The sequence below is a fragment of the Phyllobates terribilis genome, unplaced genomic scaffold (genome assembly GCF_046119375.1).
Source record: "Phyllobates terribilis strain yellow unplaced genomic scaffold, ASM4611937v1 Scaffold_2__4_contigs__length_985480577, whole genome shotgun sequence".
NCBI lineage: Eukaryota > Metazoa > Chordata > Amphibia > Anura > Dendrobatidae > Phyllobates > Phyllobates terribilis.
This window is the reverse complement of record NW_027362762.1, coordinates 340,983,422-341,000,194: the sequence shown is the minus strand read 5'-3', so window position 1 is coordinate 341,000,194 and position 16,773 is coordinate 340,983,422. Positions and strand designations below refer to the sequence as shown.

Genomic DNA, 16,773 nt, shown 5'->3' with positions numbered 1-16,773 from the left:
CCTGAAGAATTTGACGTACCTGTAAGATCTTTACCGGGAAAGGGTTATATAAAAAAAAAAAAAAAAAAAAAAAAAAAAAAAAAAAAAGAGCGCTGCTCACAAGAGGTACAATTTTATAAAGTAGTTGACTATCTGCAATGCAAGAAAAAAAATAAGAAAAATAGGTTAGGAATTAAAGTCTCATGTCATAGGTTTATTGTTGGCATGTATGGATTTTAGGAGAATCCTCTCCAGGCTGCTAGATAACAAAATTTTTCTTGAGAGGAGACTTCAGGTATCAGATTTGAAGTCTTCGGCAATACTCATGGTACCTACAAAAACCAGGTAGTTTGACTTCTGGTAACCTATAAAATTATACAATCTGTTGAAAAGTTTCTTGAAAATTAAACTGCAGATATTCTTTTTAAGCTGTGCAGGTTTTTTTACATCAATGTAATAGTTTTCTTTAGCATTTTGAAAGAAGTCACATAATTCAGGCATTAATGCTTCCCGTTCAGTGCTTTATTTTTAATCAACCCCGCTCACAACAGGCTTAGGAAAAAAATATGCATTTTACAATACTTTTCCAGTGGATTTATATTACTTAGACATTTAAAAATCCATTTGTCAAGAAATAAAAAAAGAGCACACAAATGCATTTCATTTTTGTAACTTTTTACATCTGTACAGCAGAGTAGCAAATAATTCAATCACAGCAACATCAAACTGTATGGCAAATCTAAACACCACACATTGGTGCACAGAAGACCCATTCAAAAGGCATCACTGAGTTCCTGTGCTACCGTTCTATGGACAGATGACAAGTAGTGTAGAAATTGCAAAACTCCCTTTCATTTTTCAGTGTTCAGATACAAAAATATTGAAGTGATCAGTTCTTATGTCAATATATTTACAAAGATTTGCACAACAACAAAATAAATTACAGTCAGGCTTGGCAGGCAGAGTGCGCCGCGTAATGTACAAAGACAATAATCATTTAATGTCACGTATAATTCATCTGACATTCCTCCAGTTAGAACACTTCTTATATATTTGCATATCATCTCTTTCACGTGAATATGCCATTTGACTCTTAGTAGGCTTCATCCCGAATCGCTCATCCAAAAGGGAACTCAGATGTCCGAAAAACAGTGCTTGGTAAAGATAGCTGCTGGTTGCATTTTTGTGGGCAGAACAATAAGATGGACATAGCTACAAATATATGGCTTTTAAAAATCAGTCTTTTGTATGATTTCTATACATAAACCAGAAAAAAAAAAAAAAGCATACCAAGCCTGTAGTGGTGCAAGATTTTGTTAAGGAGTAAACCATTTTACAAGTGCTAATAGTTATCTATCCACTGTGCAAATCCTCTTTCCACAAGAGTTCTGTTGATAGACACCACCTATGGGATTTGTAAAAACAGAAGAAAAAATTAACAAAAAAAACCATTAACACTTAAAAAGGGTTGTGCCAAATTTGGAAGTCATCCCGCTATCCATTGCATATGGGATAACTTCCCAACCACTGGAGGTCTGACCGTTGCGACCCACACAGATATTGAGAACCGGGGATCCCCCTGTGAAAGGAGCGGTGGTTGATCCTGCGCTCTTCCGCTCCATTCATTCTTAATGGAAATGCTAAAGACCTGCTGAATGCTGTGCTCTATATATCGGCCGTCTCCAGCAGCCTCGTAGAGAATGAATGGAACGGAAATGCACATAATCGACCACAGCTCCATTCATACGGGGTTCTTAAGATCAGTGGGGATACCAGTTATGAGGAAGTTATTTTCTATCCTATTATTGGGAATAACTTACAAATTTAGAACAACCCCATTCACATAAGATACCTATGCTGAACAAATCTATATAGAAAGCTACAAAGTTAAAACAAGATAAATCACTATAAAATAAGAACCTCAATAATGTAAGCCTAGTTTGCACTGCCATCAAAGTCTTTACACTCCCTTACAGAAGTTATGTCACTTATTCATGTTATGTAAATAAAAGCTTATAACCTGACGTTAAATTCATCCATTGGTTTTATAAATACTCTTTTGAAAGCTGAAACCCTCCCAAATTAGGTTTAGGTAAAGAAAATAAATTGGCATCAATGCTGAAATATTGATCATTTAATGAACACAGAATGGTCAGATTTTGGCAAGACAAAAGTTGTGTCGCCTGGTCATATAATGCACCCAATCCTAGTTTACATCCTCACCAGTGCTCAGTAAATGATCAATTAGTGGGTGTGTATAAAAAGAAACCCAGACCTTCACTTGAACTGCAACTTGAGCTCTGACAACATGCCAAACATCCACCCTGCGACCAAAGCCTTGATCATCAAGAGGCTGAAGACCAGATCCACTGCAGAGGTGGCTGGCACCTTTTTTTTTTTTTAATCAAATAAATTTTTATTAAACATATTTTGATCATACAATATTACTCAGAGCATTAAATTGCATTGGAAAACATAGCATAACCAAACATCCCTTCAATTTTTATGCATTATTAGCAGTGACCTATAAACTATGAATTCCATAAATGTGTGACAATCTTGCAGGTTCACTCATGGAAAGCTTAGGTATATACTCCAGGATATTTTCCCAAATATCATCTCTTATACATCCCACTTCCTCTTCCCATTTACTTTTAGCTCTTAATGGAAACTCCAGGAGAAATGTATGCAGCAAATCTCTAGAAATGGCCTGAGATCACTCCCCTGGTACCCCCTCCTGACAAATATACTCCAATACTAGATCAGCTTCCACTACGAGTCGTTGTTTGGCTCTTTGGGATTTAATTGCATGTTTAACCTGCCCATAGTGATACCATTCTGTTTTTGGCAATAAGAATTCCCTTTGCAACTGCGAGAAAGGTTTAAGATCTTCCCCCTCCATTATTTGATACATAAAATTCCTCTACCTGTCCACTCTCTTATAGTAACAATTTTTTGTATCTCTGGGAGATTATTATTATTCCATATAGGTGTATACTTGGTCAGACCCCTTACTCCCCTCACCTTTTTTAATGTATTCCAGGTTTTATGTATGAGATCTATTGTAGGCATTTTTTCTCCCAACCTTTTCATGTCTCCTCCCTCCAGGCCCTCAAGTAACTGTCTTTCCTCCATGGACTGCTCCAACATTCTTTTAATAGATCCACCAAATCCGGAACATGACCACCCTCTAAAATGTTAACTCTGAGCCGCCAGGAAATATATTTCCGGATTTGGCAGCGCCAATCCACCCTCATCTTTGGGTCTTTGAAGAATTTCTAATCTTATTCTTGCCTGCTTCTTCCCCCATAACAAAGCTCTGATCATCACATTTAAAGACTTAAATCTCTTTTTGGATATCCACATAGGTGCATTATGTAGGATATACAACAGCTTGGGCATCAAGATCATTTTAAAAAGGTTTATTCTCCCTATTACCGTTATATGTAGCCTAGACCATATATCTATTTTGGCTTTCAATTTTTGAAGTAATGGTGATAAATGGATATTGAGATAATCTGATACTGGTAAAGATACTTGTATTCCCAAATATTTAAATATTTTTTTACACTGCAAATTATTGACTTCCTTTTCACCATCGATCCATTCCACTTCTCAATCCACCTTAAACAAAACGGATTTGGACCAGTTAATCTTCAGCCCCGATATCGCCCCAAACCTCTCAATTATCTGCATGGCATAACCCAATGACTCAGATGGATCACCTAGAAACAATAAGATCATCCGCATACAGAGCAATTTTTTCCTCTAATATTCCATACTTGAACCCTTGGACCTCCTTTGTTTCCCTGATGGCTGCAGCCAGAGGCTCGATTGCCATAGCAAAGAGGAGCGGCGACAGTGGACATCCCTGTCTGGTTCCCCTGCCCAATGGAACGAGGGGGATATCGCTCCGTTAACTCTAATTTTAGCTGTAGGTTGTGAATACAGCAATTGCACCCACTCGATAAACCTTAGTCCAAAACAGAATTTTTGCATGACTCTCCATAAATATTCCCATTGTAAGCTATCAAACGCCTTTTGGGCATCCAGTGAGGCAATTACTCTTCGACCTGGGTTATCAGCCTGCAATTGGAGATTGAGATACAATCTTCTTATATTTACCGCAGTAGATCTATTAGGCATGAATCCCGATTGATCCGGATGTATCAAGGAAGAAATGACCCCAGTCAACCTATTAGCCAAGACTTTGGCCAGGATTTTAACATCAGCTGTCAATAAAGAGATTGGTCTATATCAGGGTTCCCCAACTCCAGTCCTCAAGGCCCACCAACAGGTCATGTTTTCAGGATTTCCTTAGTATTGCACAGGTGATGGAATTATTGCCTGTGCAGGTGATGCAATTATCACCTGTGTAATACTAAGGAAATCCTGAAAACATGACCTGTTGGTGGGCCTTGAGGACTGGAGTTGGGGAACCCTGGTCTATATGAATCAGGTATTCTAGGGTCCTTCCCCTCCTTGGGAATCACCACTATCACCGCCTCCCTCATAGAAGCCGACAACAACCCTCTCTCATTGGCCTCTTCAAAAATTTTCAATAATTTAGGCACCAAAAGTTCAGCAAATTGCTTGTATACTTCTGACGGTAGACCATCCACACCCGGGGCCTTCTCATTAGTCATGCCATGCAGAGCAATCTCCATCTCCTCCACAGTAATGGGGGAGTCCAACCTCTCTCTGCTCTCATTATTGAGTTTAGGGAGCGATACTAAACCCACAAATTTAGTGTCTGGCACCTTTAATTTGTCTCAGCGTCAAGTACAAAGAATTAAAAAAAAAAAGATTTGAAGAAGACTGGAGATGTGTTTGACAAGCCCAGGTCCGGCAGACCCCGCAAGACAACTGCTCAGGAGGAAAGTTTGTTGGTTAGAAAATCCAACGCAAGCCCCTCTTCCACTGCAGCAGAGCTCCAACAGGCCTGGTCACCTCAAGTCCCTGTGTCAACTAGAACAGTTTGTAGGATTCTGTCTCGAAATTGCCTCCATGGTCAAATCAGTGCCCAGAAGCCAGCACTAAACAAAAGGCAAATAAAAAAACGTGTGTCATTTGCAAAGTCCCACAGCCTGCTAAACAGATGGACGCTGGAAAAGTGGCAGAAGGTGGATTTCTCTGATGAATCTTCAGTAGAATTACACCACAGCCACCGCAAATACTGCAGGAGACCTCCTGGAGCCCGTATGGTTCCAAAATACACCCAGAAAACAGATAAATTTGGTGGTGGAAAGATCATGGTCTGGGGTTACGTTCAGTATGGGGGTTCATGAAATATTTGCAAGGTGGAAGGCAATATCAATAGCCTAAAATATCAAGAAGTATTAGCTACCTCTTACATTCAAACTCATAAAAGGGGTCAAATTCTGCAGCAGGATGGTGCTCCATCTCATACATCCATCTCTACAACAAAGTTCCTCCAGGCAAAAAAGATCAAGGTGCTCAAGGACTGGCCAGCCCAGTCATCAGACATGAACATCATTGAGCCATTATAAGGAACTAAGTTTATAAGCAGGCTATTGCTATAGTCAGATCCCGTTATTCAGTGACAGCGCATACCCAAAGTATAATGGATAACATCAGGGACAAAGATAAAATAAAAATTTACTCTTCAGGGAGGAATTGGACAGGAACTCTAGCTCCACCTACTGGAGGTAGCAATCCTAAATTGCAATATTGACCCTCTACCGAGCCTTGCCATATGACAAAAAAAAAAAAAAGCCAAAACCAGAAACTCCATTTCATGGGTTGTATTTCAGGGTGTTTGCCCCTCATCAATGCAAAACAGAAGATGGAATTTGGCCATATGAGATTTGAACATTTAAATTGCCAGAGGAACATTGCTTGGCGGATAAGTCTCTAAGTCGGCATGGCATTCTACACAAATTATCCCTTTTAGATTTTATTTTGTTCTAGTACTTGGTAAATTAGTACTATAATATTTTTGTATTAAAAGAATACTAAACCATGTCAGAAGAATAAAACACTGCAGTTATGGTAAAATCTCACCTCATCTGCCATCATACTCCATAACTGCACAAGCGGAAGTCCTGTTGCACCATCGTAATTTGTAACCTTCATGTAAAAATAAAGACAATAATACTAATGTATACAGGAAGACTAAGACTAGATATTCAAGGACAAATGCTTTTAAACATTCAAGCATCGAGTTTTGAAACTTTACAATGTAAATTCCGTACTCCAACATAACACCAGTCACGCCTATCACCTATGCAAAAACGCCACACAGAACATTTCAGTTTGTTATAGCTCAATTACCAATATCATAGTAGTAACTTTGCCTTAAATGTTTGACATCTGTGACACACACACACACACACACACACACACAAATCTAACTGATAACTAAAAGGTCAAATTCATCAAGACAGTCGTTCATGCCGGTCTTGATGAGGGAGGTGTACTGGAGTCAGATGCTCCCAATACATGAAGAGGTGCACACTTCATGAATTTGGATCATCTGATTAATGGCGTGTGCCTACATGTGCTAAGCCAGATGATCGCACTCTAGTTAGGTACTGGAGTAAGATGTCTGGCGTAGGGAACAAAACAGCTCGCCATGGATTAGATGAGTTATGGTGTCCCGCCCCCACAGCTTACCTCTCCCAGCTATGTCCATTGCAGCAGAGCTGGGAGAAATTCGCTTGAAGACTTTTTGAAGTTTTTTACAACAGAATTCTGGCTTGAAAGCTTTGATGAATCGCGCCACAAGTGTTTTGTAAAGTGCAGAATATATTTTTCATATTGACGACTTGATAAAAGGTTCCCTGGCTAAATGTAATGCATAATACCTTTCCAGTGGATTTTAATTACTTTGACATGTTTAAAAATGCATTTTTCAACAACTATGAAGAGGGCACACCATTGCACTTCATTTTTGTGACTTTTTACATCTGTACAGCAGAGTAGCAAATAATTTGATCACAGCAACGTCAGACTATGGCACACCACACTTGAACTCATTGATTTATTTGAATGTTTTTTCTGGGTATCTGTGCTACTGTTTTGGGGGACAGATGACAAGTAGTGTGGAAATCTCTAAACTTCCTTTTATTTTTCAGCATTCAGATAGAAACTGATCACTTCAATATTTTTGTATGTCAATATATTTATAGACAAGCCTGGCAGGCAGCGTGCAAAAGTATTAGATAATTTGCTCGATTAACTCACAGACTTGACAGCAATAGAGGACCAAGAATATATTAGACTAATTATCAGGGTTTAATTTTGGGAAGAAAATGTGCAAAGCAATTATTGATGGCCAACGCTCAAAGAAGCATCCGATGACTGTTTAATTCAGGGCTGTGGAGCTGTAGTCTGTTTATTTGCGTGGTATAAAATGGACCAACTCCTAAAATATATAATAAATTGGGTACAGTACTACAATGCAGAATGTGCTGAATATTTTCATAACAATTTGGGAAAGTCATGAAATGTCCTATAAATGTCTGACCTATGGATTTAGGCTTTTAGTGGAGATGAATCTGTGCTGCACTTAATGTACATGGTCAGTAGTGAGGCCGTGCTGTGGAGTCGGGAGTCAGGGAAATTGAGGAGTCGTGGTTTGACTTACCGACTCCACAGCCCTGTTTTTTAAATTTAGATTTCCAGTTCCAATACTGTAAAATGGCACCTATATGTAAAACAGAAGCCTATTGAAAACAGAACAGGCTTAAGCAATGGAGCAGGATCACCACTGATAAAAAAATTACCTGTGCAAGCAAGGCTGTGCCTCTTGTCATTTCATTAGCAGCGGCATCTGCTTCTGTTGAAAAGTGATCCTCATCTGAAAAAAGGAACACATACAAGTCAGTCATGATAATAGTAATACACACACCAAGCTAGAAAATATAGTAAAATTCAACTGTGAGCACACTTTAGATTTCCCAGCTAGGCCCTAAAAGACAATTCTAAAGACAAACTTTTTGCGCTATGTATAGTGAAAAATCACAATCTCCAATAAACACCTGTTTTCACAGGAGAATAGTCATAACAAGCACGGAGGTGTTCAGCAGATTTCCAGCTGACATGACAACCTGTTGGCACCCTACGATCATGTCATGGGCGCGCTGATGGGCACGTGACATGACACGGCCCCTTGCCGGCAAGTGTTAAATGCCGATGCCAGAACGACAGCGGCATTAAACAGGTTAACAACTGTGGGCAGCGCTCTGCTCCATATGCAGCTGTTAAGGGCACATGATGGCTGATCAAATCAGCAATCATCTACAGGGAAAGCTAAGGGCTCGGCTTGCAAGCCCGCTTCAAATGCAGGGACACGACATATGACGAATATCCTATGTTATGATTGTGTTCATGAGCTCGCTCATTATATTATAACTATTTAAGCGTCCTCATCATAAAAGGCTTTGCAATGTTTATCAGTTTTTTCTGTTTTGGCTGTTGCATATAAACACTGCAGCTACATTTATGCCTTCAGTGTACATACACTGTATGGTGTGTTGTAAAAGAGAGACACTAACTCAGGGGTCTCAAACACCCTGAGGCTGCTTAATGCGGCCCACAGGCACCGAAGCACCCGTAATGATTGCGGCCTGGTCCTGAGGGCCGCCGAAGTCAGTGTTTCTTTTCAGTTGAATGTTCTACAAGACGGAGACCAAGGTGGGCACATTACTACAAGACGGAGACCAAGGTGGGCACATTACTACAAGGCGGAGACCAAGGTGGGCACATTACTACAAGGCGGAGACCAAGGTGGGCACATTACTACAAGGCGGAGACCAAGGTGGGCACATTACTACAAGGCGGAGACCAAGGTGGGCACATTACTACAAGGCGGAGACCAAGGTGGGCACATTACTACAAGGCGGAGACCAAGGTGGGCACATTACTACAAGGCGGAGACCAAGGTGGGCACATTACTACAAGGCGGAGACCAAGGTGGGCACATTACTACAAGGCGGAGACCAAGGTGGGCACATTACTACAAGGCGGAGACCAAGGTGGGCACATTACTACAAGGCGGAGACCAAGGTGGGCACATTACTACAAGGCGGAGACCAAGGTGGGCACATTACTACAAGGCGGAGACCAAGGTGGGCACATTACTACAAGGCGGAGACCAAGGTGGGCACATTACTACAAGGCGGAGACCAAGGTGGGCACATTACTACAAGGCGGAGACCAAGGTGGGCACATTACTACAAGGCGGAGACCAAGGTGGGCACATTACTACAAGGCGGAGACCAAGGTGGGCACATTACTACAAGGCGGAGACCAAGGTGGGCACATTACTACAAGGCGGAGACCAAGGTGGGCACATTACTACAAGGCGGAGACCAAGGTGGGCACATTACTACAAGGCGGAGACCAAGGTGGGCACATTACTACAAGACGGAGACCAAGGTGGGCACATTACTACAAGATGAGGACCAAGGTGGGGGACATTACTACAAGATGTGGACCAAGATGGGGGACATTAAAAAGAGATTTGGAAACTACTACAAGATGGGGACATTACTATAAGAAGTTGGCCAGAATTACTATATGGTGCAAATTGTAAGAAAAAAATAAAATCACTGTGGCCAATTAGGGGACACAAAATGGAAATAAAAATTGTAAAAACTGTAAACTTGTAAAATAAAACTGTACCACAGCCCATAAAATGAATGTCATGTAAAAGAATAAGATAAAGACAAAAATTTTCAAAAAATAATCCAAAAGGTTTATAGAAAAAAATAATATATAATATCATTAAAAATTTTATATCATCCTGCAAAGAATGCTGCCCTTCAAATTCACATTTTTTCTATGTGCGGCCCATATACTTAGCAGAGTTTGAGACCCTTGCTCTAACTAGAGAGCTGAGTACTGATGTGATGTTTATATGTAGCAATGAGGGTTTTTGTTTATTTTACACAACCAATGAAAAACTCTCAATCTGCAAGACAGAGGGCTATATACACAAAAGGTGTTAAGTCTGGAGAACCTTTTTAAAAATGGTTTTACAGCTTTACAGTTTGAGCATGCATGTGCAGGGTAAAACAGGACTTCACCATATTCTTGCTGGTAAGTCCGCACCTAAAAATATTTAGAAGACGGGAAAGGACTGTTCAACACGGGAAAACAAAAATGGTTTTGCATGTGTTTTTTTTAAAACCTGGGCCTCACAACTGGTTGCAGTCCATGCAATAAAAATTGAATTATTTCAATTTACCTTACTTGTCTCAACCCATTATTACATTAAAATATGCACAAATGATTTGTGTTATATTTCTAAGGGCTCATTCAGATGAGCATATAAATGGTCCGACAGTGTGCCAGTACACGTGGCTGATTTTCCACACGGACCAAAGTTTTGGTGGGGTTAAATCGTAACATGCACTACTCTGGTTATTTTATGGATCAGAATAATGCTTGCAATATTAAAACAGCTCTGGCACCCATTCACAACATTGACAAGCACAGAGTGCTGCACAGGTAGCCAGTCACATTGAGCCTGCTGTATCCACAAATTGCCATTTTTCAATACAGTCATCTGAACTTGGCAAAAATCAGATTTGGAGAGAACAGGGAAAAAAAAGAAAAAAAAAATGCTTCCGAGGAAGACAGCTATGAACTAAAATGCATGTTTTGCAGATTTTAATCTAAACTAATTTCTCTATTGTTGTCAAACGGTAACAAGATTGTAAAAGCTGATCTGAAAGCACTTGACCCCTGCAGGGCTTGTTTTGTTTTTTTTTGTTTTTTTTGTTTTTTAACACACATCTGAACAAGTTTCTTAAGATAATAAAATTCTATGTCTAACAAGTATGCAGCAAAAAGTGTACCTGCAAGCGGGATCACATTGTCTAGAAGAACCTCTGCACCTTGGAAGGGTAACGTAACAAAATCAGACCTGGATTTAAAAAACACAAATATGTTAGATATACAAGAAATAGTACAACCAATATGAAACACTGAGGTGGTTATATAAAAAGTTCAGGAAAGTTGAATCAAAATCAAATTAAAAAAATATATATATATATTATCTGGTAAAATTTAGAGAGAAAAAAAGTATCACGTTAGTGGAGATTAAAGTGGATCAGTAATGCAGTCCTAGGTAAAAAGTAAAATATTTTGATATCTCATAGCCAAAACACTACAAAAAAAAAAAAAATTAGTGCAGATTGGTAGAAGCACTGAAGAAAATAGACAAGGCACGTGGATAGCACTCCCCTGTCCCTCCTCACACTAACTGAACGGCAGCAGTATACATGTGCACATACACAGCATCATATAAAACAATTCCCTACTTGGGAATGCACTAGAGTTGTGTGTTCCATGTTAGGCTGTTATGAACGCTGAAGGAATGCAACAGCATTTGGTGCCGATTTTGCTATTAGAAGTAAAGATCTACACCTTAAATAGGATGCCCTGCATATTTAAGATCACTAGGACAAGCCCGCCACCCCCCACCCCCTCTCCGCACATCAGAGATGTATCACTTATTCTGTGGATATGTAATAAATTTCAATTGTGAGACAAACCCCCCCCCCCCCCTAGAATTATTTAGTGTGCGCAATGCAGCTACCAACAAATTACTGGTCTTTTGTGAAAAAAAGCGAGGTAGGTGGGAGATCAGAGAGTAGCATGCTATATTTCATATTTTACCAAATTAATCGTGTTAACCAGAAAGTGAGTGAACAGAACTGCAAGGTCATTAATAAGTTTGCTATTCTCAAATATACTGAAACTATTGGTTGTACTGACCTGATCTGCCGGAGTATTTCAATCTTGACCCTTTCATAACCACCGTAGTCAACATACCGTATCTCTACTTCTTCAGAGTCTTTGTAATACGCCACCACCTGTGCCCTCCACCAAGCATCATCTCCAGCTGGTGCTGCACAAATAACGCCAACTGAATGGAAAAAACAACATTATAACAAAGTCATTAAAGGGGTTATGAAATTGGTATAGTTAGAAAGCATGAAAATAGATTTGCAAATGTTTTGCTTTTTCTGTTGAGAGCGCTTTCATCTTACAAAGTTTACAGTTAGTTGTCAAGGAGACCGACCAAAGCGTCAAAACAGTAAAACAGGCAAATTGATGTCCACCTAAAATCATGCTACATCTAAGCACAAAGCTCTAGCTAGCATTCAGAAGCTGCATTTAATCAGCCCCCTCCATCACCCAACAGTTAGTACATCCTAGATAATAGAATCCCATCTGATGTTGTAAAAGGATAGTAAACCCTGAATTATAATTTCATTGCCTGTCACTATCAGAAGAAGCAAAAGGTACACAAAACTAGCAGAAAAGCTCTCACCTTCCACCGGAGTGGGCAGTGTCGGAACACCAGGCTGCGAGTAACAGAGATACATCTGCTGATCCAGGCCACGAAGTGCATGAAATGTTGGATGCGTGTGCTGCTGAACAAACATGTGTCCTGCATTCACCACATTTACTACAATTACTTCAACCGTCACACCATCTGGCAGCATAAGCTACGGGAAAAAAAAAAAAAAAAAAAAGTTAGTGTTCAGCTCCCATTTATAAAATGTTTTCTCTAAAGTAGTATTATGATTGAATTAAAGGGGTTCTCCAAGAAAGTATAAATACCTAGCAGGAAAGGTCATATTTCTATATACATTTGTCTACTTTGTCTACATTTAATTGAAGGTTTTTTCTAATGAGGTAATCACTATAGAATTAAAATGGCAGTCACCTTGTTACACGGACAGAATCCTGGAATATTAGGACAGATGCCGGTGAGCATGTGCAGTAGGAAGCTTCACCCCCTCCCTTCATATGTAGGCGGCTGACCTCCACTAATACTACTGGAAATAACAGGAGTGTTATACATGGGCGCCCCGTCTTCCCGAATCATTATCTCCAGGTCACAGCAGCGGTGCTCCCTACTGCACATGCTCACAGGCATCTCTCCCAACATTCAGGGACAAGTTTCTGTCAGAGGAACCGGACAGCGGCCATTTTAATTCTATAGTGATTACCTCCCTTAACAGAAACAATTGGGATTTTCCAATTAAATTTCAAATTATTTATATTTGTTTTACTTTGTTAATTTTAATATATGTCACAGTCAAAGAAAAAAAAAATACCCTAATTGGGAAAAAAAATATGCAATTTTCATTTTTTGCCATCTGCTACATATTAATTTCTAGAAGACACTTTTGGAGTCTACTTCACCCTTTGATAAATTCTTTAAAAGGGTATACTTTCCCCAATGTAGGTGAGGTCTAAGGAGTTTACTCCATCACTTCAGGAGTTCTGCAATATGAAAACAGCAAACCATGGCAGCAACATTTGTACTGCAAAATGGCGCTCCCCATCTTCTGAGCCCCGCTGTGTGCCCAAACCGTAGTGTACACCCACACACAGGGATTTGCCGTACTTGGGAGAAGTGATGTAATAAGTTATCGGGGCACATAATTTCTTGATATGAAAAATTTAGTTAACTACATAATTTTGCAAAAAATAATTTTTCACTTTCACAGGTCAATATTAAAGAAACGTGAAAAACACCTGTGAGGTAAAAAACTGTCACCACACCCACCGATTAATTCCTTGAGGGTTGTAGTTTCCCAAAAAAATTTCTAAGGAGTTTCTGCTGTACTAATATCTAATTTGCAGAGTGCAAGAGGTATGTAAAAAAAAAACAAATCTGAGCTCCAGAAGTCACATAGGGCTTAGAAATGAAGGCGCGCTATCGTGCGCCCAAACAGGTACAACCACATATAAAAGGTATTGATGTAATCGGCTGTCATCAAGTAACACATTTTGGGGTGTTTTTCTCCTATCACTCATTCTGAAAAATGAAAAAAATATATATATATTATATTATATATATTTTTTTTTTTTTCTCTCCACTTTGCATTTGTTTATGTGTAGCATCTGAAGGGTTAAAACTTCCTATGCCAGTATGAATACTATATTTTTTAAAGTGATTTCTGTGAGGCTTCCACATATCAGCTTTACAAAATGCACCTAAATCAACACCTAAACATTCAAAAAAATGAAAGTTTTTGAAAATATGAAAAATTGCTATTAAAGTCTAATTGCGCATTAAAAAGATAAAAAAATGAATGCTAATTATTAACCATTTCGGGTGGTTTGACCCCTTGCAAACTCTTTTCCACCTTAGCAAGTTTTCATTTTTACCATTCCATTTTTTCCCAGACCTATAACTGTTAGTTACTTGGACAAAGATGTATGACTGACTGCTCTTTTTTTTTTGCAGAATGCGTTGTAGTTTCGAATGACACCATTCATATTACCATGCAATGTAGTGAAAAACAAGGGAAAAAATCCAATTGGGATGAAATCCTGGAAAAAAAGCAATTCTGCCCTTTGTTTTTTTAATTGCTTTAATTATACAGCAAAAAAATGAATGCAGCATTCTCCAAAACCCATGTTTATATTTCTCTGTCGATTGAGCATTGTAAGGTTTTACTTTTTGTGTGGCGATCTGACCATTTTATTAAATTTGTTCCGGTATTACTTAATTTGGGTGTACATACCAAGTACGGTATCACAATTGCTCTGACCTGGAGAATCATGTCGACAGGTCATTTTTAGAAAACGGTGTAAAAACAAAAGCGTAAAAAAATACCACGGTTAGTTTTTTTCCCCTTATTTCAATAATTTTGTTTTGTTTTTTTTCCAAGAAAAAAAAAAAGTTGGCTCTTAGAAAAAGGATAAATAAATGCAAATATAAAATTGAAAGCATGCAAACAAGAAATATGAAATTTGAATTGCGTTACTGCTCTAGAAAATAGGAAAAAATGTATGCACCAAGTATTCTCGTTTTTTTAGTTATACGTGGAGATGTCTTCTCTTAGTATGCACCTGTTTTCTGTTTGGAAGTGATGGTCAGTCTTGTTAGGTGTAAATGCGCAAGAAGGCGCCCATGTGTAAACTCACATAAATGGCATTTTGAAAATGTGCCACATGTCTTTTAGAAAATATATAAAATTGTTATTTAAACCTGCATACTTATATAATTTAGATTTTATTTGCACATGTCACAAGTCTGATCATCATGGCTACCAAAGATAAAAAATAAAAACAAACACACCAAAAACCTGGCATTAAAAGGGGTAACGATTTGAACCCCTAATATTAGCGCAATCAGTTTATACAGACCATTCACAAGAAGCTCTATGAAAAGTAAGGTACATGCTGAAATGCAGCTTACCCATGAAGTCATGGGAAGGGAGTGTAATGCCAAAGAAGGCGGAGGTGCATAGATGTTAGTCAGGTTGAGTTCTTTAAACTTCTTTCCTATTAGACTCAGCGCTCTGTCAACCTGCTGCTGAGACCCTGTAAAAAAACAAAATACATAAACACAGCACTTACATTATAACAATACGAAGTACAGTATGTCTATAAATATACACTCTTACCTTCTATGTGGCAAATCTGAAAGTCTTGGGTGTAAGGCAGTGTAGAAATGTAGATCTTGGCACCAGATGACTCTTTCAGGTAGCTTACATATCTGCCTTGTTTGCCAATTAGACGGCCAACTAAATGCTTTAAACAGAAAGGGGGATAAAATGGGATCAAAATCCATTAAATAAGATATCCCCAAATATTAACCAAAATAAAAAAATGACTCGCATGATTACTTGAGGTGGCCATTAAAAGTGTTTGGGGCTCATGGCTCGCTCTTCAATGAAATCGTACATCGATTTATCAATACTTTGTTTTAAAGATCTAATTAACATTTTACAGAGTGTGTACAAAAATACAGGAAAAGTAGGGCTATGGCTTCGGCTGCAGCAGCTAGTATAGTAGCTTTTGCAGCATGGAATCCCATCAGGAAGTCTTTAACAGTTTTAGGCTATGTGCCCACAATGCAGAAATACTCAGGATTTTTCCTAAGCGTTTCTGCATCTCCCTGGCAGAAAAAAAACGCATGCGGATTGTACATGCGTTTTCCTGCCAGGGACATGCGGATGTGAAGCGTTCACTTGCATTTCACATGCGGGTTGACAAGCGCTTTCCAAGCGATTTTAGCATCACTTGGAAAGTGCTTGACAACTTGGTTACACTATATAAATCCATGCAACCGGCATGGATTTATATAGTGTGACTGAGAGAATGTCAAAAAATAAAAAAATAAAAGTATACTTACCCTCCGATGGCCCGCGCTGTCTTGCTTCACCGTCCCGGCTGCGGTAGAGTGAAGGACCTGCCGACGTCAGCGTCGCGTGACCAGTCACATGACTGACGTCAGCGCAGGTCCTTTATTCCATCGCGAAGTGCCGGGAAACAAGGAGGAGCGCAGCGCGGGCTGCCAGAAGTATACATTTATTTTTTATTTTTAATGGTACCTGGGTGTGGATGAGACTCTCCTGTCCTCCACACCCGGGTACCATCCGCACATTAGAACGCGCCAATTACGCAAGTACAGATGCAGTCTTGCGGAATTGGCGCGTTCTAATGCAAGTCAATGATGGCGAAAACGCAGCACTTCCGCAAAATAATTGGTTGTGCTGCGTTTTTTTCCGCAATGATAATCCGCAGCAGAAATTTCCGCAGCATGTGCACAGCACATGCGGATTATCATTGGGGAACATGGCAGGCCTTCTACCAAGCGTTTTTTAAAGCATTTCTGCAGCGTTTTTGCCGCTGTGGAAACGCTTAAAAAACGCATTGTGGGCACACAGCCTTAGGCGAGCCCACATCAAAGTCAGGAACACAACTTTTGATGCACATGTACGTCAAAAATTGTGAAGGGGTTAAAACTGGCCTTAACTTCCGTCTATATACTTAGAGGACATTGACTACCAG

At 39.4% G+C, this 16,773-nt stretch overlaps 1 protein-coding gene across 3 annotated transcripts in view; it reads right to left on the bottom strand.

Annotated features, from left to right (window-relative positions):
• Positions 1-479: 479 nt before the first annotated feature.
• The window catches only part of AKAP1 (A-kinase anchoring protein 1), a 54,268-nt gene continuing 37,974 nt past the window's right edge, over positions 480-16,773 (bottom strand). For all 3 annotated transcript variants that reach the window (XM_073664579.1, XM_073664581.1, XM_073664580.1), the window contains exons 4-11: positions 15,384-15,510; positions 15,176-15,300; positions 12,287-12,464; positions 11,728-11,878; positions 10,806-10,873; positions 7,728-7,801; positions 6,004-6,069; positions 480-1,384 (exon numbers count right to left, since the gene is read on the bottom strand). In XM_073664579.1, the coding sequence (XP_073520680.1) occupies positions 1,322-1,384; positions 6,004-6,069; positions 7,728-7,801; positions 10,806-10,873; positions 11,728-11,878; positions 12,287-12,464; positions 15,176-15,300; positions 15,384-15,510 (852 nt within the window). In that variant the 3' untranslated portion in view covers positions 480-1,321. The remainder of the gene's footprint in view (positions 1,385-6,003; positions 6,070-7,727; positions 7,802-10,805; positions 10,874-11,727; positions 11,879-12,286; positions 12,465-15,175; positions 15,301-15,383; positions 15,511-16,773) is intronic.